The 23,855-nt window shown below is 42.0% G+C and overlaps 1 protein-coding gene across 2 annotated transcripts in view; it reads left to right on the forward strand.

Annotated features, from left to right (window-relative positions):
* The window catches only part of TANGO6 (transport and golgi organization 6 homolog), a gene marked incomplete at its 5' end in the record, with an annotated part of 142,882 nt that overhangs the window by 111,482 nt on the left and 7,545 nt on the right, over nt 1-23,855 (forward strand). For both annotated transcript variants that reach the window (XR_013992125.1, XM_081031006.1), the window contains one exon: nt 1,414-1,527. Coding sequence is in view for 1 of the 2 variants with exons in the window: in XM_081031006.1 (XP_080887132.1) it covers nt 1,414-1,527 (114 nt within the window). The remainder of the gene's footprint in view (nt 1-1,413; nt 1,528-23,855) is intronic.

Consider the following 23,855-nt stretch of genomic DNA (forward strand, 5'->3'; position numbering starts at 1 on the left):
ATCTCTCTGCCATCACTGATTAATTAGACACTTTGAACTATGCCCAACTGTTTGAAAGCTGTGAAAAATACAACCTGCATAGTTAAAATTTCTATACTAGCCTATGTCCTCATTTGTGCCTGTATTTTTTTAAACCTTTTTAAAAACCATTCTTTACACATAACATGTATTTGCATGTGTTTCCAAACACACAGTCTGGCTATTTTAGTATTATAGTTAGAAATCCCTCCATGGTTGACCAAGAAAAACACTCATACAATAAATCAAATAACAAAGTATGTAAGAGACCAATTGAGTATTTAGACTTACGTACCTTCCGATTTTTGCTGCTCTTAGTCACCCTTTCAAAATTTTTGTTTTTTCCTTTTAAATGTTGCACGAAAACCTCAGAAAGGTTTGTTGCTGCTGTTTTTATTGGTATCTCTTCATTGAGGTTTTAGAATGTTTTTGTGCCTTCCAGGAGCAGGGTGGGGACAGCAGGGTAGCTGGTACAGGGTATGGAAACTCTCCTTTTATGACATACAATAGTTAGCTAGTGCCTGGCACCAAGTTTGGCAAGTAATTTCCAGTCTTTTATGTTATAGAGCCATCTTTTAAAGTAAATGAGCGCTGAAAGACCTATTCTAAAATGAAGAAGCCCAAGCAGGGAGTCTCTGAAAATGGCCCCTGGTGACTCACATGGAGTATAAGCTGGATTTGTAGGACTGGGAAGTCTGGACATGCTGAAGAAGATCAGTTTGAATATTTGGTATTTCTCTGTCCCTGAGCAGAAACTAGCATAGGGAGCACATGCGTATTCATGCTGGGCCTTGAACTCTGCAGACTGCTTAGCTAAATCTCCACAGCCTCCACTCCCTAGATGCCACAGTGTTTGGACCATCTTTTCTTCGTTTGATTTGATGTCCCCAAAGTGGGACAAGTAACAGGTCTTCCCTCTTTTGAGGAAATATTTGCATTTGACCATACCTTTATGATACAGTCATGTGCTGCATAACAACGTTTTAGTCAACAATGGACCACATAGCCCAGGTGTGTAGTAGGCTGTACCCCCTAGGTTTGTGGAAATACATTCTATGATGTTCGCACGATGACAAAATTGCCTAACGATGCATTTCTCAGAACACATTTCTGTTGTTAACAGCGCATAGTTAACAGACTATATACATGTATCTCCTCCCACTCCCTAATCTTCCTCCTGAATTCCAAACCAGATTTTGTCCTTTTCCAGAAAAGCCAGACTAAATCAAGATCTCTACCACTAGATATCTCCCTCTTTATTAAGAATGAGGAAACTATTCACCCCTCTCTAAGCCAGATTGTTCTTGATGAACGTGTAGAAAGTAGAACGTAGTTGAAAGGCTTTACGTAATTGTGCAATCCTGATTTTTATTGACTTCTTCCTCACTCTCCTAGGTAACAGCTTGCCTGATTGCTGTGGCTAAAACAGACCATGAAGTTCAAGTGCGCAGAGCTGCCATCCACGTGATTGTACTGCTGCTTCGGGGGCTCAGCCAGAAAGCTACAGAGGTAAGTCAGTCTCTTACCACTTGCAGCTTCCGTGCCTCTTTGGTTTTTGTCTGTTTATCAGTCTCCCTTTCACCAGGGCAGGCCTCAAACCTTTTCCCTGGGTGGACTCATGATGATGGATCGATAAGTAGGAATTTTGTAGCCGGAAAATGATAATGTTTGCATCTTACTAAGAGTTTCTGTTTCCTCTGTAACATAGTAGGCAAACCACACACTAACTGCTGCAGAAAAATCGCAGTATAAATTTATAGGTTGAAACTCTGAGTCCTAGTATTCTCCTCAGATCAACGGGTTCCAAGGTGAGCTTGCTAGAACACACTAAACCTGCCTCTGTAGCCTGAGCTTTAGTGACTTGTCTTCCCTGATTCATAGTAGTTCATACTGAATTATTAAAGGGCCTCATTTAAAATGTTTCCTTTCTAGCTATAAGTTCAATCCATAAGATTTTCGTTGCTACATAAGTTAAACTTTCTTCCTCCTCTAAGTGGGTTTGGCTGGATATTGGATGGCCAATACAGGAAGAAAGTATTTATATCCACATGTGAGCTAACAATGAATGACCTCTAAATTAATTTTCTTCTTGATCTTAATGGACACTCTTCCCAGTTGACTTTATAGGGAGTTTGCATTAATAATTCACTGCCTGGCATCCACAATGCTCCTCTGCGGCGGGCCTATCAGTATTTAACTAAGTGACAGTGAAGCCATTAGAAGAGTAATTGTTTTGTCAGACACACAGACTTTATTCATGCTAGACTTTGCCATATCAAGTTTCTTACACCATATTTGTACAAGCGTGGACTCATTAGTTATCCCTTAGTTATTATCTAGGACCTTGATGGGAATGGGGAATGTACAGAGATCATAACTCAGTAATTCAGGTAATTAAATAAATTGCTATAGTGTACACACTGTTCTTGTTGAGAATGTGCTATATAAGAGGGAGATAAGAAAGGGTTAGTGTTTTTCATCCATTGTTAAGAACTACAAAATTCTTAACAAATATACAGTAGGGGAAACTGGGTGAGGAGTATGCAGGAATTCTCTACGTTGTCTTTGCAACTTATCTGTAAATCTAAAATTATTTCAAAATAATGAAAATCTATTTAAAAGCATGAGTTACAACACTATTAAATGAAATTTATAAAACTGTAAGTGCGGCACTCTGAGTGAGAGAGAGAGGGAGAAAGAGAGAGAGAGAGAGAGAAAGAGAGAGAGGAAAGCAGAACAAAATGTCTAGTTAGTAAAGTGAGAGAAGAAATAGAAATTCTATCCAGATTTCTCATATCCACATGTAGCCAATGAAAGCAACACTGCTTGTCTCACCAGTACTAAAATTTGTAGCCATGGAAGATTTTCATCACTTTCAAAAAAGCCATGTGAATGAAAAACCTCTACTGTTCTCCAAACCAAATGTAGTCTGCGCTCACTGAAATTTATCAATTGTGCTTACTCAGTGAATAAAGAAAAGGAAATGGGATGGGACGAATGTATGATGCCTCTTCCTGTGGCATCCTTGAGACCAGGTGTGTTAAATCTTGTAATCGTAGGTGTGATTATAAAACAGGGGCACTTTAATGAAAAGCGGAGATAACCACAAAGCTTTCAATCTCGGATTTCTGCTCTGTTTTGCCCCCAGGAACAGCTGAAATGAAAATGCCACTTTGTTAATGAAGTTTGGTGGTGTGTTTTTTTTCCTTCTAATCACTATCTCTCAAGCTGTAGAGTGCCAAAAGATAATCCCAGGTTTCAGTGAATTCTCTGTTACTCATAGATGTGTTGGCCAAGGACCTCTGTGGTTCTGCCAGCTTAAAAAGGAGGCAGAGAGTCCGGTAAGAAGCAGAGGTTCAGAAGATCAGGTGATAGATTGGGATCAGAGAGGGAAGACATCACCACCCCCAACTCATGAGATAGCTTTTATTTCCTTCCCATTTAAAAGTAGCCAGAATTTTGTGCAATCAACACAATATCCATATTGGAGGAAAATACTGCATTCACTTTCTTATTGAAAGACTTACTTTCTCTGCTTAGCCTTGTTTTGGCTTTATGACCACATCTGTTTCTTGACTCATCCCCAATATAACCGGAAGCTTAGGAGAAGCCAGAAAGACCCCACTTTAAGCCCATACTAACTTACCGTGCTGAAAGGTAAATTTACTAGGATACCCAGGAGAGGAGCTATGTTTAGACCTATATCTTCTCTTGGCCTCAATGTTAAGAACAGCCCTCCTTGGGCAGTCAGATGGCTCAGTTGGTTAGAGTGCAAGCTCTGAATAAAAAGGTTGCCAGTTTGATTCCCACATGGGCCAGTGAGCTACGCCCTCCACAACTAGATTGAAGACAATGATCTACTGTTGAGCTTCTGGAGGGGCGACTGGATGGCTCAGTTGGTTAGAGCGCGAGCTCTCAACAACAAGGTTGCTGGTTCAATTCTGCATGGGATGGTGGTCTGCGCCTCCTGCAACTAAAGATTGAAAACGGTGACTGGACTTGGGCTGAGCTGCGCCCTCCACAACTAGATTGAAGGACAACGACTTGGAGCTGATGCACTCTGGAGAAACACACTGTTCCTCAATATTTCCCAATAAAATTTATATATATATATGTATATATATATATAAACCAGCCCTCCTCTACATGGAGAAGATGAGCTGAGCGACAGAATGAGAAAATTGTGCCTAACTATCCAGCTCTTCCCGAATTAGGTCTTTGCAAGGTGATTGTTTATTTTCAGTGTTATAAATGTTTAGAGCATCCGTATTCATAAATTAATTCTAAAGACAATAATGAATGATTAGGGCAGTAGCCTACTACCTGGTAGTAGCCTACGAGACTGGCCCTCCTTCAGATAACCCCTAAAAACTCTGGATATAATATAGTAAGTAGCCACCTGAAGGTACTGGAGTGTGATCAGAAGCTGGCAGGTTCTTATGGGGAGTCCATGCTTAGAGGAGAGGCACAATACAAGGGGAGTTCCCATTTTCCTGGCTGTTAGCTTAGGGACAAGTCTATTTGGCTAAGAATGCAGTACATGAGGGGCATTGGTGGAGAAGTCATAGTCTTTCTGAACTATGGGACCAGAAGATTGAATCTGGGGAAGCTACAGCTGCAGAACAGAGGGAGGGCAAATCTCAGAAAGACCCAGAAAGAGAGAGGAATCCCAGATTCTGTCTGCCTACATCTCTGGCAGACCCTTGAACCAAGCAAGATAATTGCCGGCTTTGAAAAGAGAGAGAGAGAGGGAGGGAGGGAGGGAAGGAGGGAGGAAGGACCAATTGGAAGAGAACAGAATCCAGAGTCTCCATAATTTAACATTCATGATGTCCAGGATACAATCCAAAAATAATTCAATATATGAAAAACCAGGAAAATGGAACATACATTCTCAACAGAAAAGAAATCAACTGAGACCAACTCCAAAATAATCCTGATGTTGGAATTATCAGGCAAGGATTTTAGAACAGCTATTACAATTATCCTCAATGAATTAAAAAAATATATACCTGCAATTAATAAAAAGATAGGAAATATCAGCAAAGAAATAAAAACAGTAAAAAAGAGCTAAATGGAAGTTCTAGAACTGAAAACTTCAATATCTGGGATTTTTTTTAAAAAAAAATCACTGAATGGAATTAAAAGTAGAATAGAGATGACCAAGGAAAGAATAAAAGAATTTGAAGCTAGAACAATAGAAATTATCTAATGTGAAGAACAGAGAGAAAAAGTGGGTGATTTGGAGTGACTGGAGGCTCTCCGAAACCTAAACCCATATTTCCCTGAGGAGCAATGGTTCAGTATCCACTAATTTAGTGTTCTTAGTGACTTTATAGAACAGAACTACTGTGCGTAACGAGAATTGGCTATATAGTAGTCCTTCCTTATCCTTGGGGGACATGTTCCAAGACCCCCAGTGGAGGCTGAAAGCAAGGATAGTACCGAGCCCTATATGTACTATGTTTTTTCCTATACATATGTACCTGTGATACAGTTTAATTTATAAATTTAGCACAGTGAGAGATTAACAATAACTAATAATAAAATAGAACAATTATAACAATATACTGTTACACTGTTACAATAAAAATTCTGTAAATGTGGTCTCTCTCTCAATATAGTTCATTGTACTGTACTCACTTTTCACTTATAGGAAGCACTTTACAGCTTCTCTTTGGCACATCCGAATTGCCAGCACCACTACTCTTGTGGTATGGGACCATTATTAAGTAAAATAAGGGTTATCTGAACCCAAGCACTATGATATCAGGATGGTCTGTCTGAGAACCAAGATGGCTACTAAGTGTGCGGGTAGCATCTAATCATGGACACGCTGGACAAAGGGATGATTCACGTCCAGGACGGGATGGAATGGGATGGCAGGAGATTTCATCATGCTGCTCAGAATGGTGCACAATTTAAAACTTATGAATTATTTATTTCTGGAATTTTCCATTTAATATTTTCAGGCCATGGTTGATTGCGGGTAAATGAAACCACAGAAAGCGAAACTCCTGATACTGGGGGACTATGGTATATATAATAGGAAATAAAAATTGATGATCTTTAAAAAAAGAATGAGTGGTTTGGGATTAACTGTAGTTCTGTTAGGTTGGTGCAAAAGTAATTGTGGTTTTTGCAATTTTCAACCATTTAAACCTCAGTTACTTTTGCAAGAACCTAATAGATATATCTGATGACTACTACTGCAGTCCTCTACGTAGTTTACAGAAAGTTGACTTCTCAGAACTGTGAAGTACTGGAGAACTTTGCACATGGGCTTATCGTGACTACCTATGGCAGCATTTTATATTGAAACTTTTCCCCTTGGCTTTTTAATATCAGAAGGTAATTCCCAGAGCTTAGCTTTTCTTCCTTCTAATACTTAATTTTAGATGACAAAAGAATAATCTAGCGCCGGCCAGGTGGCTCAGACGGTTGAAGCTCCGTGCTCCTAACTCCGAAGGCTGCTAGTTTGGTTCCCACATGGGCCAGTGGGCTTTCAACCACAAGGATGCCAGTTCAGTTCCTCGAGTCCTGCAAGGGATGGTGGGCTCCGCCCCCTGCAACTAATATTGAACACGGCACCTTGAGCTGAGCTGCCAGTGAGCTCCCAGATGGCTTAGTTGGTTGGAGCACATCCTCTCAATCACAGGGTTGCCGGTTCAACTCCAGCAAGGGATGGTGGGCTACGCCCCCTGCAACTAGCAACGGCAACTGGACCTGGAGCTGAGCTGTGCCCTCTACAACTAGGACTGAAAGGACAACAACTTGGGAAAAAGTCCTGGAAGTACACACTGTTCCCCAATAAAGTCCTATTCCCCTCCCCCAATGAAAATAAATAAATAAAAATTTTTTTAAAAAGAGACCTTTAAAAAAAGAACTATTAAAAGCTGGTTGAGTTTACCCAACACTTATAAAAAAAAAAAAGAATAATCTATTCTGTACTCTGTCTAGTGGGAGATAAGTTGTAGGCTTTAGCATTGATTCTTTCAAGATGATAAACACGTCTTGACACCAGGTCGTATCTTCAAAAACAAGCAAAACCTGAAAGCATCCTCAGTGGGAAGAGTTTGGCATTCATTATTAACTGATGGCTGAGTCAGGTTCTGAGCCAAACCAAGCCCTCCACCCAGGAGTGATTTTTTAGCCCCTTCTTTTGAGTCTAGTGTTGAACTCTGATGACAGAACACTCTTCCTAATGACATTTTGAATAATGGTTTCACTAACATTTGTGCAGTTGGAGGATACTCTCCTACTGCTTTGTGAGAGAAAAGGCAAACCCTGGCTTAAGAAAATGAAAGGGTTTGCTACGACGTTATGCTTTTTTAATTATAGCAGTTACACATGGTCCGTCCAGAAGATGCAGTGCGTGTGTCCTAGGTTCACCTTGGGCCTGTCTGTCCAGACTGGGAACTAGGACCTAAGGAGGATATGATACTTAATCTCCAACACAGCACTCACGGCAACTTATAAGTAAATGGACAGACTGAATGGAAACTTCCTTTTATTGGTTTTGTCTTATCCTGAAAGTTATTTTGACATTTGATGAGTTTTTTTTGTGCCATGGGTACAGTAAACAGGCCCAGTTTCCTTCCCAGAGCTAGTTTCACAGACACTGCTCCTTTTTACCAGATCGAAGTCTCCATGTGAGAAGCAAGTGAAAAGAACATTTATATAAAAATGAAAGGGCTCCAGGTAGTAATTATTCCTCTGTAAACTTTGAAAAAACTGCTTGAGGGGGTGGCCAATTAGCTCAGTTGGTTAGAGAGTGGTGCTGATAACACCAAGGTTGCTGGTTCTATCCCTGCATGGGCCACTATGAGCGGCACCCTCCTTAAAAAAAAAAAAAAAAAAGTGCTTGGGACAGCCCTTCCAGGACTGAAATAAAAGAGCATTTTCCCTGCCTGGGAGCGTACGGCCAGTTGACCATGGCAACTTGTTGATCGATCCTCTTCTTTTTTTTTTTTTAAAGATTTTATTGGGGAAAGGGAACATGACTTTATTGGGGAACAGTGTGTACTTCCAGGTCTTTTTTGAAGTCAAGTTGTTGTCCTTTCAGTCTTAGATGTGGAGGGCGCAGCTCAGCTCCAGGTCTAGTTGCCGTTGTTAGTTACAGGGGGCGCAGCCCACCATTCCTTGCGGGAGTCGAACCGGCAACCTTGTGGTTGAGAGGATGCGCTCCAACCAACTGAGCCAATACGGGATGCAGCTCAGCAAAAGGTGCCGTGTTCAATCTGAGTTGCAGTGGTGCAGCCTACCATCCCGCTGCGGGAGCCGCTGCGGGAGCCGAGGAGTCCAACTGGCAACCTTGTGGTTGAGAGCCCACTGGACTGTGTGGGAATCGAACCGGCAGCCTTCGGAGTTAGGAGCATGGAGCTCCAATTGCCTGAGCCACCGGGCCGGCCAAAACGATCCTCTTCTGCTACTGGCCAGGGCTTGGGTGTTTACAGTTTTGCTATTCTTCATAGAAGGCATTTAATAAGAATTCAGCATTTGTTGGACATTGTTTACAGTGTCAGTGGCACACAGAGACTTTAAAATATATTGTAAGTTGATAAATTGTCTCTGCCTCCCAAACACTTCCTTCTTTACTTACTCTGAGATATCCTAGCTGGTGTTGCTTCATTTGTGTCTTAGAAGGAAAAAATCCTCTTAGGCACTGTATCAGTTTCCAAGGGCTGACATAACAAAGTGTTACAAACTGTGTGGCTCAAAACAACAGAAATGTACTGTCTCATAGTTCTAGAGGCTAGAAGTCCAAAATCAGGGTGTTGACAGAACCATGTTCCCTCTGAAACATGTAGGGAAATTCTTCCCATAGTAAAAGCTCCAGTGGTTTGCCGGCGATCTTTGGCGTTTACTGGCTTGTAGCTGTGTAACACCATCTCTGCCTTTGTTGTGACATGCATTCTCCTTGTGTTTCAATGTCTTTATGGGGCTTTCTTCTTATAAGGACACCAGTCATGTTGGATAGGGGCCCACCCTACTCCAGTATGACCCTATCTTAACTAGTTACATCACAACAATCCTGTTCCCCAATAAGGTAACATTTTGAGGTACTGGGGGTTAGAACCTGAACATATCTTTTTTGGGGGAGCAGGGGACACAACTGAACCCATAACAGGCCCCTAAGATTCCATAAGGCCTCTCTCCTTTGTGCTTATGCTTCTCCATCTGTTCATTATTGCTGCATATGAAGAATATGAAGAGCCTATTTTGTGTGGAGCGTCTCTGCCTCTGTCTCTTTCTTTTTTTTTTTTTTTTAAGCATCTGTACCACGTCCCATAGCCTCAGGAAGACAACAGAAGCAGTGTTTCTGACATGCTTACCTTGAAAGAACTGGATTCTGACACTTGAAAGTAATGAGGGAGCTTAGAATAATTTTGGGGATTGTTGGACTTGGTGCAAGTTCTGGTCTTGGTCCAACTCTCTTCACCCCTCTGAACCTCGTTTTCTTATCATTCCTACCTGCCTGACAGAGATGTGGCAAGAATTAGATGGGATAACTTATAAAACTGCGAACTGCAAAGGCTTGTAAATATAGAAGCCAACAATGATGATAAGTACTAGTCACTATTGTTCCTATTATTACTACCACCACCACCACTGTCTCATCCATGGATTTGCTGGGGGTTCTTTAATGGTGTTTTTAAACCCACCAACGATAATTTTATGTTCCCCCTAAATTAATAGGCAATTTATTTCATGGCTGGAACTTTGAGAGCCTGATGCTTTATCATGCCAGGCTCATCAGTTATGCTCAGCTTTTGGAAGACAGACTTCCGACTCTGTACAAGGATCATGTTGCATATGCCACCTCATCCTTCCTCGTGATAGATGCCAGCTCAACTGGGAAAACATAGAAGAACCTATATACTTTGTAGTTAGCGAACCAAAAGGACTTAACATATGTTTGAACTTGATTTGACCTCCAGCACTATTTTCTCCCTTTGTTACCAACCACTAAGAAGCCGTGGATATAGTACAACGCTCTGAGCTTTCATAAAGCAGGCACTGAGCTGGGTGCCTTATTGTATTATGTCAGTGGATTCCCTCGGGAACGGGGAGGGGTAGGTGTCATCCCCATTTTTCCCATGACTAAAGGAAGCCCCTTGAGGTTAAGTAAATGGCTCAAAATCATACTGCTGGCAAGTGGCAGAGCTGACTTACACCCAGGCTTTGTATCTCTAAAGCCTGTGCTCTACCTGGCTCAACTGTCCTCTAACCTTATTAGACTACTTATTTTTTAAAGAAAGAGCAAATCAAGATTATTCTTAAGGCAAAAAATTACACCAATAACGCGTGAAAATATACAGTAAACTGTCACCAATTTAATTTCCCCTGCTCAGAAGATTTAAAGGACATTCTAGTTAACTGAGCAGGGACTTGTACCAAGTTCCATCCAGTTCCTTTTTAGCCATATACTTTTCTGTAAATATCAAAGTTCTCATCACTTCTTTGTGTCAAGGTGTTAAAATTGTGATGACTTTTACACCTGTTATGTTTAGAAGCTTGTCTTATTCTGTTTTGTCTCAAGCCCAACATAATTTGCTATATTTTACTTCTTAAGACCCAGTCAGACCAGAAGTACAACTTTTCAGATGTTCATTCCCACACATTAAAAACTGAATGTTTAGTCATTAATGAACGCCTGTTTTTCCAAGGATCTCTACTGCCTGTCAAATATAAGATTTGTATGTGGGATAGCAACTCAGAAGTCATGCTCTTAGAGGATTTATAGCTAGATTACCCTGGCAATAATCAGGGACCTTTTTCAGGGGCACATTTGTCCCAAGATCTGAGCCAGAGTCTGAGAGAACATGGCTGGAAGGGTGTCAGGAGAGGAATGCTGTGCCAGGCTGGAGACAGACCCAACCTGAGGGAAGTTGTTGAATAGAGAAAAAAACGCAAGGCCAGGTCCAGAAAGATGAAGGCCACTGCTGCCGATCCAAAGGGAAGTAAAATGAGTACCCTCTGTTCATAAATAGTACAATAGCATCCACTCCCCCTACCTTGTATTTTTTTCTCACATAGTTTCTTAAATTGAGATATAATTCATATTCATAAAATTCACCCTTTTAAAGTGTGCAATATAGGGGTTTTATGATGTATGACAATTATTAATAGTTCACCAACTTGCCACTGTGCGCTTACATTGACACCACGGTACAAACAGCTCGGTAAGGTTTCATAACATTGGTATATCAGAGTCTTACAGCTGTGTTTGTATTGACGTGTAGCGGTGTCTTGCTAAGTGGCATTCATTATTGTTGTTGTATGTTTTTGTTTGCTGTTGTAATAATGTCTGAGCTTGAATTAGAGCAATGAACAAACATTAAATTTCTTGTTAAACTTGGCAAGAGTGGATGTGAAATCAGGGACATGTTAGTCCAAGTTTATGGGGATAATGCTATGAAGAAAATGGCAGTTTACAAATGGATTAAACGTATTTCTGAGTGGAGAGAATGTGTCACTTATAAAGCGAGGTCAGGATGGCCAGTAGCGAGCAGAACTGACGAAAACATTGCAAAAATTCGTTGAATTGTGCGTCAAAATCATTGGCTAACTGTGAGAAGCATAGCAGACCAAGTAAACATCAATAGTGAAACAGGAAAATCCTAACTGAAAATCTTGGCATGAGAAAGGTGTGTGCATAAATGGTCTCAAAGGAGCTCACTGATGAACAAAAGCAAAGGAGAGTCGAAGTGTGCCAAGACCTTTTGGAGATGCAAGACGATGTTTTGGGCCGTGTTATCACTGGGGATGAAACATAGGTGTACCACTATGACCCTGAAACAAAGCATCAAAGCGCACAATGGAAGTCAGCCAATTATCCATGACCAAAAATGTTCCATCAGTCCAAATGAAGAGTCAAAACGGTGTTGCTAGCCTTTTTTGATATCAGAGGGATTATTCCTTATGAATTTGTACCAATTGGACAAACAGTTAACCAAGTTTACTATTTGGAAGTGCTGAAAAGGCTGCGTGAAAAAGACGAAAACTACCTGAACTTTTCGCCGGCAGTTCATGGCTCCTGCATCACGACAATGCACCAGCTCACACGGTGTCTGTGAGGGAGTTTTTAGCCACTAAACAAATAGCTATATTGGAACACCCTCCCTACTCACCTGATCTGACCCCAGTGATTTCTTTCCTTACCTGAAGATAAAGGAAATGTTGAAAGGAAGACATTTTGATGATATTCAGGACATCAAGAGTAATACGACGACAGCTCTGATAGCCATTCCAGAAAAAGTGTTCCAAAATTGCTTTGAAGGGTGGACTAGGTGCTGGCATTGGTGCATAACTTCCCAAAGGGAGTATTTTGAAAATGACTGTAAAGATATTCAGCAATGAGGGATGTAGCACTTCTTCTAGGATGAGTTCACAAACTTAATTGTCAGAATGTCTAGGATTGAATCCCAGCTTTGTAATTTATTGGCAGTAAGGCTCTGCACAAGTCTAGTTGACCTCTCTGTGCCTCAATTTCTTCATCTGTAAAATGGGGATAATATAGGGTTGTTGTAAGAATTAAATGAGCTTATGTATGTAAAGGTTCTAAAAGCTCCTCAGTGTTTATATTATCATGACTGTAAGTATATCCATAGTTGAGCCCTATAATATACCATGATTACATAGCCTTTTTTGTATTAATTTTGGTTTTCTGTGAAGTTAATAAATGTCTCATTTATTACATTTGTTACTTTTCTATGAGCCAGTTACCAATTCATCTCCAATCTCTGCTAAAAGTTTATAAATCTCTTAAAAGTTTCAAATGCATCAAGCACTACCCTAATAGCTTCATCTTCTGAAATACATGTCTCCTACAACCCATCATCCACTCTCTCTTATCTGGACTGGTTACTTTCTAAGCCTACTACAAGATGTAAGAACAAAGCACTATTTTTAGATAATGTGTTATGTGCATGGGCTGGTGGACCTTATAGGAGGGCGATGATCTGGCCAGGTCATTTCATTGGGAAACTCGAAGACTTCTTCTGAAGTCTTTTGTGGGGGGTGGGGCTGATCAGAGAAGAATCGTCTAGTTTCCTACCTAGACTGGCTGGCCAGAGTTCTAGAAGATGAGTGGAAGGGGGAATATGGTGGTCTCACTGTTCAGTACGTAGACTTTCGCTTAATACTTCTGTTTTTGACATGGCAGCCTTATCCTATCTGTACCTGATGTCCACCTATCCAGAGTCCCTCTGCTGGGCTCTCCAGAGGGTAACACTAGGCTTCTGCTATGGTTGAGGAAGGGCAGTCACCTAGATACACAGAGTTGAAGGCATCAGGGGACAAAATTACTCCTCAAACATACTTCCAACCAGGGTGTCTGTTCACCTCCATTTTAAAAGATATGGTTCATCAACTCCTGGACTTTTTTTGAGTTTCTGTGGTGCATTTGGCTTGCTTCTGGGCTTCTTGGGTTTAATGAATCAATTTATCATTCAAACCAGGACACTTGAGAGAGTGAAAGAGAGAGTACTATTAATAATTACACCGGTGCAGCAGATGTAAAACATACTAATCTGGGCAAATCAGGATTCATCCAACTGCTTCTAGCATCTAGCTTTTCTTGCCATTGCCTTGTTAGTTCTTTTTGTTCTAATAACTTAGTGCCATTGTTTTTTATATCCCTTTCCTGTCATTTTAGTGGGGTTTTGGGAGAGAGAAGTAGTGGGTGCATGTTTTCAATCCACCGGCTTTCTGGAAACAGCCTCCATTCTTCCTTCTTTATTGATGGAGAAAGTAGGTGTGGTGGACATGTGTGGCTATAGTCAGAGCTCTTTTGGTTTTAAGCAACAGAAACCTAGTCTGAACTAGCTTAAGTAAAGAGAACTTTTTTTTAGCCTCCTGAATCCAAAGAAGAGTGAACAACCCTGTTGTGGGAAAAGCTGGGATGGAGCTGGTCATCAGTGACTCTTAGATTCAGGAACTGAAATGCTCCATCTCTTGTCTCTGCTTCTCCTGCATTTGCCTTCATTCTCTTGCACTGGTGTCCAGCTTTCTTCCTGTAACAGCAACATGACCACTGCCCAATGTTGTATATAGCATCGAGTACTCAGAGATTCCCCCTCTGGCCCCAATTGCAAAACTATGAGGGAAGAAACTTAATATTCCAGCTAAGATCAGGTGCCCTTCCCATATCAGCCAACTTGTCTGGGCCAGGTGGGGTATATGGGGTTTCTGGTTTGTGTAAAACCATGTTCAGCCTCCATCAGAGCCATTTGTGAGAAGAGAGACTGGGGGTCAGTGCTTAGGAGTAGAAGACAATCCCGTAGCTTTCCTGAACAGTAACTTGGGCAAATCCTTATGGCATTAGTGATGAATTTGAGAAGTTAAGCTGAAAAGATTAGGACTCAGTACCTTACTGTGACTCCTCAAACATGAAATGTTCACCCTTTTCTAGTAGTAACGTAAGTGACAGTTGGAAGCTCTGACACTGAAAACTGCTCCCTTTCTGCCTCTTTTGCATATCATTTACATACATCTACCTGTGTTAGGACTTGGTTTGTCTTGCTCTTTTGCGTCAGACTTACCGTTTTATTTTCTGTGGGATAACTTTCTCTTTCCCGTTATTCTGATCTAAAATGGCCAAGAAGAAGGTAATATCATTGTTTTAATGATGTTATCAATGTTTTAAGATTCCAGGATTTTGGAATCGTAGAGGTGGAAGAGGACTTAGAGACTATTTAATTTATATTTCACAAAAATTTCCATTGGCTTACTAACCTCATGAGTTGTTCCTTTGATATACAGTCTCCATGGTCAAATAAGTTTGGGAAGTGCTACATACTACTCTGTATTCCCCTCTTGGAGATTCTGTGCATGTTAGCCTATTAAGGAGTCTGAGAAGTCCTGCAGCAAAAAAAACACAATTTCCTCAACTCATTTACCAAGGAACCCTTTTTTTATTATAAGCATGCCAAATAATTTTCCATGGAACATACTTTGGGAAATATTCCAATCGTCTTATTTTATGAATGAGGAAATAAAGTTCATAAAGAGACTGTGGTTATAATTTTCCAGAACTAATGCCAGGAAGGATTAGCATTCATTTCCAGTTGCTCCTGGTAGCTTATATTAGCCCAGTGCTAGCAGAAGTATAGTATCTCCCTTCTCTTCTCTTACCTAATTCACTTATTCACCTGGCACAAGATTCATCTTTTTATCCAACCTATCTTAGGTGACATCACAAAGGTGAGTTGGAACACAAGTTAAGCACCAGGTTTGGGAATATCTGCTGTCAGCTTCCTTTCTCTAGTAAGACCCAAGATTCATATATCTTGTACTGGCAACTCAGAAGTACATGGGGTAGCCTTATTTTCCATGATGGTAAACTATTCTTTGTAAAATTCCAACAAATCAAAATATTGTCTTCTCTGTATTTGTACAGTAGTTGCATTCCTAAAAAAATTCAAGACTAAAACCCCACAAAAATACTTTCACTGAGCATTTACTATACGATAGCACTTATATCTAAGTACTTTACATTAATTAATTCATTTGGTCTTCATGGTAATCCCATTTAGGTATGATTAATATCCTCATTTTACATGAGGGAGCTGAGACAGAGAAGATAAGTAACTTGTCCAACAACTCAGAAGTGGCAGAGCAGATGAACCCAGGCAGTACAACTCCAGAACTTGCACTCACATGTTCTGTGACTGTCATCTGAAGGACCCAGAAACTGAGTCACTTGGGCATTTTCTGGATGGATAGATCATGGCTAACAGAAGGCTGCTTCAGGTCCTAGGAACCTGACACCCAAAAGGAAAACAGGCCAGACTACCTCCTTACAGCGTATTTACTCTCTGCTCTGGAGGATGATGGAACAGTTAGAGAAGTGTTTGCGTCCAGCCTTGGACCCAGGTGCCCTGACCTCCCAGGACCTGCCAGTGTGAACTCTTCAGAAAGCAGAGACAGGAAACAACCCTGGCTTCCTTTTTACCTTTCCCCATGTTCCACTATCTCTTGCCAAAAGCATGGTCCAACTGTGGATTACGCCATCCAGCACCTTCCCATAATATAAACAACTGAAAAAAGCAGGGAGCAGAGAAAAACCAATGGAGACCAAACACCTTCGGGACTGCCAGGCTAGGGAATGAGAGTCTTGGGACTTTCCTCCTACCCTACAGCCTGATCGGGAATAATTTCTTCCTCTGAGAGTGATTCTATGGATAATCAAATAGGCCTCTGAGGTACAAAACATACTTTTCTTTGCTCTGTTCCCTAAAAGGGAGTTCTAAGTGTCCCCGCCCTGAGGTGACTTGAAATGACAGTGAAGATTGATGCTTTGGGGTCTGTTCCAGCTCATTGCCCCATTATTTATTTGTTCTTAGCAAACCTGCTCCAAATAAAGCCATGTCCTCTGAGATTTGCTATTTAATAATAATATAAGTAACATTTATTAAGAGCTTATTATATGCCAGGCAAAGCGCTAAGTTCTTTACTTTCATTATCTCATTGATAACAACCTTCTGAGATAAATACACTCACTAACTCTATTTACAGATAAGAAATTGAGGTCCAGAAGTTTACATTTAGATGGCCAGGTCAAACAGCCAGTAAAAGGTAGAACTGAGTGGTGCAAACCCAGGCTGCCTTATTGCCAGCTTGGCTGTTCTGAAAGAACTAATTAAAACTGGCCTGAGATTATACTTGAGGAAGAGGTGAGCTATTACAGGTATACTGGGATAAAGTTGGGTTCCTAGGACTTCTGTTTCCTTAACCATTGGACTTTTGTCTGCTCTTTAATTCTCCGGTGATCAATGGTTATTCAGTTACTCAGCATAGTAAGGGAGCAGCCAGAGAGATCTTTCTGAAATGCACATCTCCTGAGGTCCAGACCCCAGCTAAAATTTTTCCAGTGGTTCCCCGTGGTCCATAAGATAAAGACCAGACTCCTTAACATGACATACAAGGCCGTGTGTAATCTGGGCCCCCTGAGACTTCTATGACTGTCTCTCCCGTACTTTTCCTTATATACCCTGAGAACCTCATGCCCGCTCCAATAACCTGCTTACTGGTTCTTGCCTCCATCTCTGGGTCCATTACTGTTTCTTGTGCCTCAAATGTTTTCCTTCCCCCCCTACCTGCCTATCTGCTAAGCTTTTATTTATCCTTTTGGATTCTACGTGTCACACTTTTTGTGAAAAGACTTTTCTGATTTCTCAAGTAACATGAATCCTTGCTTCTCAAGTCACTGCAGGGCTAGAGTAGATGTTGTAGTGCTTTGTTCACCTCTGGTGTCAATAGACCGTGAGCCCCTGAACACACCAGTCACTTTTTTTTTTTTTAAGTTGTGATGAACTTCCCATGTTAACCATTTTTAAGTGTATGTTCAGTTGTATACGTGTAAGTACCTCCACATTGCTATGCAGCCATCACCACCATCCCTCCACAGAACTCTTTTCACCCTGCAAAACCGACACCGTGCCCATTAAACACTAACTCTCCATTTCCCCTCCCCACAGCCCCTAATAATCACCATTCTGTCTCTGAATATGGCTCCTCTAGGTACCCATTCCATTCACTTTCATATTCCTCAAATCTAGCACGTTGCCTTACACAGAGTGCTTAATAAATGTTTATTGAGAGAGTATGTGAAATCCTTTCTCTAAGAGGCATGAACACATCTCTTGAATTTCTTTGTACCTGTCCTAGCAATAAATAGACTCCTTAGATGTTAAACTGGAAATCCTGAGACTTCCAAACTCTTCCAGGGTTCAGGTTCCCCAAGTTGTCTGAGCAAGTTCTCTCATTCCCCTTACTGGGAAATGCCTAAAGTTTTTGTTACAGTTGGGTTGTAGATATGCTGTCCCCAAATCACTTAGGAGAGGTCCTGAGGCAGAGTGACAGTGAATATTGATGTCTAGCCAGAACCATCTGCATTTCAAAACTTGGCTTCTCCCCCACACACAACTATTTCCCTTAACTTCCCCCATCTGGGCAGAGGTTCTGCCACAATTCCAGCTAACCTAGCACCAGAGGCAGCTGCATTTTCTTGCAGAATACACATTGGTACCTGGTAACTTTCATTTTCTTGCAGAACGCACATTGGTAGCTGGTAACTTTCTGTCTTCAGAATCATTTCACATACACGTTTGAGAACAAATTTTTAAAAATATTTTAGGAAATGATACAATCTTAATTTGTGGATCAAAAATGATTTTGACCCTCTCCCCTTTCAGGAAAATGAAAACCTGGTTGTTGATAGGTGCAAATTCCAAGAATGTAATAGGTTATGTCCAAATCACGTCACTCACTGTTGGCATTGAGATTTTTCATAGGCAGAGTCGTAACAGTGATCTCTACTTTTGAAACCACGGCATATCTCTTACCAAGTCTTCTATCCAGTGTTTTTTCCTAACATCCTCAACTATTTGTATCCTGGCTGCTTATTAGAGTCACCTGGAGAGTATAAAAAGAAATTAAGGGCCAGCGCAGTGGCTCAGGTGGTTGGAGCGCTGTGCTCCTAATGCCGAGGTCTCTGGTTTGATTCCCACATGGGCCAGTGAGCTGCGTCCTCTACAGCTAAGAGTGTGAACAACAGCTCTCCCTGGAGCTGGGCTGCCGTGAGCAGCCGGAGGTTGGCGGGAGCTACTTTGGGTTGCTGTGTGCTGCTGTGTGCTGCCGTGGGCTACCGTGTGCTGCCATGAGCGGTGAGTGGCCGGCAGCCGGTGAGAGCTGCTGTGAGCCGCTGACCACCGACCGCTGCAGCCAGGGGGAGCACAAGGCTCCTAATACCAGCATGGGCCAGGGAGTTGTGTCCTACACAACCAGACTGAGAAACAACGGCTGGAACTGGGGTGGTGTCCCGTGGGCGGGGGAGGGGGGAGACAGAAGAAAGGGGGGAAGAATTTTTTTTTAACCCTGAGTTCCAACCCCTAAGATTCTGATTCCTGAAGTGGGAGCCCAGGCATTTTAAAAGTTGTACAGGGGATTATAATGTGCAGCAAGGGTGGAAAATCACCACAGTAGAAGGGTGGTGTTGCTCAAAGGTGAGGTCTGGGCTGTGTAGACATACATGTGGGTGGGTGAACTGCTTCTTCCAGTCAAGTCCACACCAGGTATGTATTAGCACATAATAGAAAGCCTACTGGGGCCTCTCCTGTGTCAGTGACAATGGTTGTCTCCAGCCTTTGGTCTAATTCCATAACCTTTTGTTCCTGTGGCATCTTGCACAGAGCATTGAATTCCACTGAGTAAATGCCCAAAGGAGAGTGGCCTGCACTTCCCCTTTGGCCAGCTCCAGGTAGACCTGAGGCTGTGTGACCCTGGTGAGCCTGGGTGATGTGAGATGCCCACAAACTAGTGCCCCAAAGGAAAACCAAGGCTTGTAGTCAGCCAGTAGCCTGGCAGTTGATCCCCCTCCTTCCTAACCAGGCCTATCCAAATAAACAGTTTTGGTGGTGCAGGAAAAGGTTAGATTCTCTCTGTAGCTTTCTTTTGCATATTGGATTTCCTAGTAACCGCACACATTTAAAAGCAGGATTTACAGTTAGACCTGACAGACACAGATTTGAAATCTAGCTGTGCCCTTGATAATCACTAAACCTCTCTAAATCCCCTTTCCCTAATTTGTAAACTGGGCCTAATAACACCTACCTCAGAGGATTAAATGAGATAGTGTGTGTGAAGGGCTAGCACAACGACTGAAATGTAGTAAACACCCACTCAGTAAATGGTAGTGAGCCTTTTTGCTGGTGCCATCCAATCCCACGTGGGAGACTTTAGGAGCAGAAAGAGGGTAGGACTGTGCTCCCTCAGCAGGGTGTCTGCATGGAGAGCTTCGGGGCCAGGGATATGAAGCCCTTTCCCCCAGACGTGGTCATGGAACACAATTTGAAAGCTGGGATTGTAATCACCTTCTAAGGACAAAGCTCCCGATTTCTCCCACAAGCTACAGCTTGCTGCTGCCTTTGCACATACTCCGGCCATTTTTCCTGCCTTCTTTGTTCTATTTCCGTGCCTGTGGGAGTGTAGGAAAGCTGCTGCCTTCCTCAGGTTGCTATTTAAAGACATTCTGAAAGATGCTGCCACCATTGCTCGTAGCGCCAGAGCAGCTGCTGTTTCTGTCCCTGAGGCAACGAGGTGGATGCAGCCCCTATCACGTTGGTCTGTGACCCCTCGAAGCCTTGGGCAGCATGCCTCAGCATAAGCTAGCCTGGAGGACACACAGTTAGGTGTCAGTAAGTCCCTTCACCTGGAGCCGTCACCCCTACCAGGTGTAACCTTAGTGGCAGTGTTGGTCTTTGTCCCTAACCTGCTCATCCTGTACATCCCTATAGCATTTTTGGCACTCGACCAGTTAATTTTTTTCTCCCTTATTCTTCAATGAAAATCACACATGATACCCTCCTCATCCCCTCCTCACTCATCTCCAGTTTTCACTTGTGATACTCTCCCCGTTTAACAGCCAGACACAATCCAGAAGGGGTAAAAATGCCATTTATCGCTGGGTCTAGCAGAGAAAAATACTTTGGAAATAAAAGGTTTTTGAAAAGCTCAGTAACCTCTGGCTAATAATGCTACCCTGAACTTCATTCAGCATGTTTGGGATTCTCTGTCGGGTGTGGATAGAAATCTCTTAGACATTAGTAATCCTGTCTTTCTTTGCTGACCCTCCCAACGCTTTCAATGAAGTGTCTCAAAAGCCCAGTCTTTCTGTCTGAATCGGCCCTCATTTCTTTTTAATAGACACATCAAAGTGAAGGTTTAGGTTTTATCGGGGAAAGCATTTATTCTTCTGTAGGCCAGAGCTCCCTGAATGAGGTCCAGATTGGCCACCTCCATCTGCTTCCCCAATTTGTTTCCTGCCCATTATCTTAGAGAGGCTGCTTGCCTGCAAGACCCCAGCGCCTGGCTCCACGCTCCGCAGAATCCCTCCACACTCTCAGCTCTGGAATCGCACGGTCTGTGTCCTCAATTGTGAGGTGCCCACTCTGGCCCTGATACTGTGCTCAGACGACAGACAGTACATCTGTTTCCCCTCTTTTACACACGTTCCTTTTCTTCTAACTCCCCTCCATTTATTCATCTTCCTGATCACTCTTTTTTTGGCCTCTGCTCTCTATTTTTCATTTTCAGAGCTGTCCCTTTCCCCTCATTTTCTTAGCCACTTGGTATTAAACCCAATGATCTCAATGTCAGAGTAATAATAGCAACAGTACTTTGAATCACATATCACTTTTCTTATGATACCAAAGTGCTCTCACATGCATTATCTCTTTTGATCCCATATACACTTGTAAGGTAGGCAGTATATGTGCTTTATGCTCCCCCCTTTGTAGTAGTGAAAATAATAACCACTTTGACAGGCAGAATGTATAGGAGTTAATAAAGAACATCAGCTCTAAGTCAGGCTGCCAGGGTTTGAATCCTGGCTCTACCTGGTACTAGCTGTGTGGCCCCAGGCAAATTGGAGATAATAATAGTACTTCTCTCCTTGTGTTGTTGTGAGGATTAAGTGAATTACTATAGAGAAAATGCCTAGAACCATACCTGGCACATAACAGGTAATGTATAAGGGTTAGCTATTGTTATCATTCATTCATTCATCCATCCATTCATTCATTCATTCATTCATTCATCAAAAATTTACTACATGCCAGACTCTGTTCTAGGCCTCAGTGACAAGATGGACACAGTTCTGGGCCTCAAAGAGATCACAGTACTAGTGCAGGAGACTGACAAGCTGTCTCTTCTTTAGCACCTACCACATGCAAGTGCTTCTGTTTGGATCTTATTAACTCTAATTCTTACAACATTAACTCTAATTCTTACAACAACCTTAAAAGGAGACACTATTACCCCCATTTTACAGATGAGATCACTGGGTTCCAAGAGCTGAAGTAGTTTGCTCCTAGCTAGTAATTAGGAATGCCAGGATTCACTTCGCCCGATTCGCCTGCCTCCAGACCATTCGATTCAACTCTGCGTGTCTCTCTGCCCCACAGGGTGGGGAGTTCCTGACAGGTAGGCACTAGCCCTCGTCACCCAGAATAGGTTGCATTGTCTCCTGCACACGGGTTGTGAAATGTTGGCTGAGTTGTGCTCTGTGGATGATCCTTGACTCTCTGCCCCATTTCTGGTCTCATCTTTTCACTCTCACTTCCTTCAGCCACCAAATCATACATTGGTTTTAACATGGAGGTGCAGTGGTCCAAATGAGGGTTCTTAGGAGTTGGCCTATAATTTTCTGACATACTCATACTGCACCTATTGCTTATTCCAAGGTGTTTTTAAACAGAACTAGTCAGATTCTGGGGTTTCCTCCTCTTCTGGTCCCTAATCTAGAGAATCTTTTTGTCTGCAAGGCCAGTCTCCAGCCACTAACTCCAGTCACTGTCTTGCCTTTTATTTCAATGTCTGACTTCCCGGTCAGTCCTGTTTCTGTCTTTGTGCCCAATACTTATTTATTTCTTAGCCACAATTGGTGGTTGATAGGATTGCATGGAATTTCATTTTCTTTCTTTCTGACCTTTTTCTGCCTCATCTGTTGGTTCTATAGAAGATTGAACTTCTAAATAGTTAGTATATGCTAGCATTAATTTTTTTATCCTTTTATGTTTAGTAACCCACTTTCCCCTTAAATATTAAGAAATTATAGACGGGGGCGGTCGGTTAGCTCAGCTGGTTAGAGAGCGGAGCTCTTAACAACAAGGTTGCCAGTTCGATCCCCACATGGGCCAGTGTGAGCTGCGCCCTCCACAACTGGATTGAAACAACTACTTGACTTGGAGCTGATGGGACCTGGAAAAATACACTTAAAATAAATAAAAGCTTAAAAAAAAAAGAAAAGAAAGTATAGATGGAAAGTCCTCTGTTATATCACGTCTTTCCGAGTTCTTATTTCTGTAAATGTCTGGTTTGTGACCGTTTGTGTTGTGTCTTGTTGGTCTCACATAATAATAACAGAAGAATAATAACTTCCATTTGTAAAATCACCCTGAAGTATAAAGGACTTTTAAAATATTAAAATAATTTTTTTAATGTAACTGAATCTACTAATTACTAAATGTCTTTACTAATGGAGCTTGTGTTAGAGAGGTAGTTTGACTAGAGACTTGTTTCTTCTTCTGTTTTCCAGATATTCTGGGTTGTGGTTATATTGCTTTTATAATGAAATAAATAAGTTTAGGAATTAAATAGAAGAAAGATATTTGCTGTTTATTGCTTCTTTTGATCTTAACACAGATACAGTAACTACTTCAGTGATGTTCCAGGTCAAGCTCAATGAAAGAGTCAAACACTGTTTTCCTGCTTTTCCATTGAAAGTGCACCTGTGTGCCCAAGGCAGTCTTTTTGCTCACACGTTCCCTTTTCAGTATGCCCTGCCTCATCGGGTCTTTTCTAAGCCATGTCTAACCCGAAAGACTTACCCTTGGCCCTGAAGCAGCAGCGTTGTGTGCTTCTGGGAACGGAACTGGCACCTGGAGGGGAGGGGAAGAGAGGAAGTGTGTCTTGGGGTGGGGGGGACTCACACTCTAAATTCTTTTAATAAAGTACCTGAACTCCACCTCTTTCCAAAAAGTTTTAGACTGAGAATCTTGGTAGTTCTTTAAGATATCCTTGGCCCACCTCCACTCACACCTGTACCCCCCTCCACCTTTCCCTGGAGTCCTTGGGCCTTGATGTGTGGGGGTCTGAAGAGCAGGTGTGTGAACTCTTAATGAGAGGTTTCCTCCGTGGGATTGCCTATATCCTGCCCACCACAGAGGCTCCTGTGAGTAACTTTACCTTTGAACTCTCCTTGTATTCAGCCTCTGATCCTTGGGATTTGGTGACAATCCCTGGCTGGCAGGAAGCTTTGATCCCTGGGGAGT

This window comes from Rhinolophus hipposideros (assembly GCF_964194185.1).
Source record: "Rhinolophus hipposideros genome assembly, chromosome: 21".
Lineage (NCBI taxonomy): Eukaryota > Metazoa > Chordata > Mammalia > Chiroptera > Rhinolophidae > Rhinolophus > Rhinolophus hipposideros.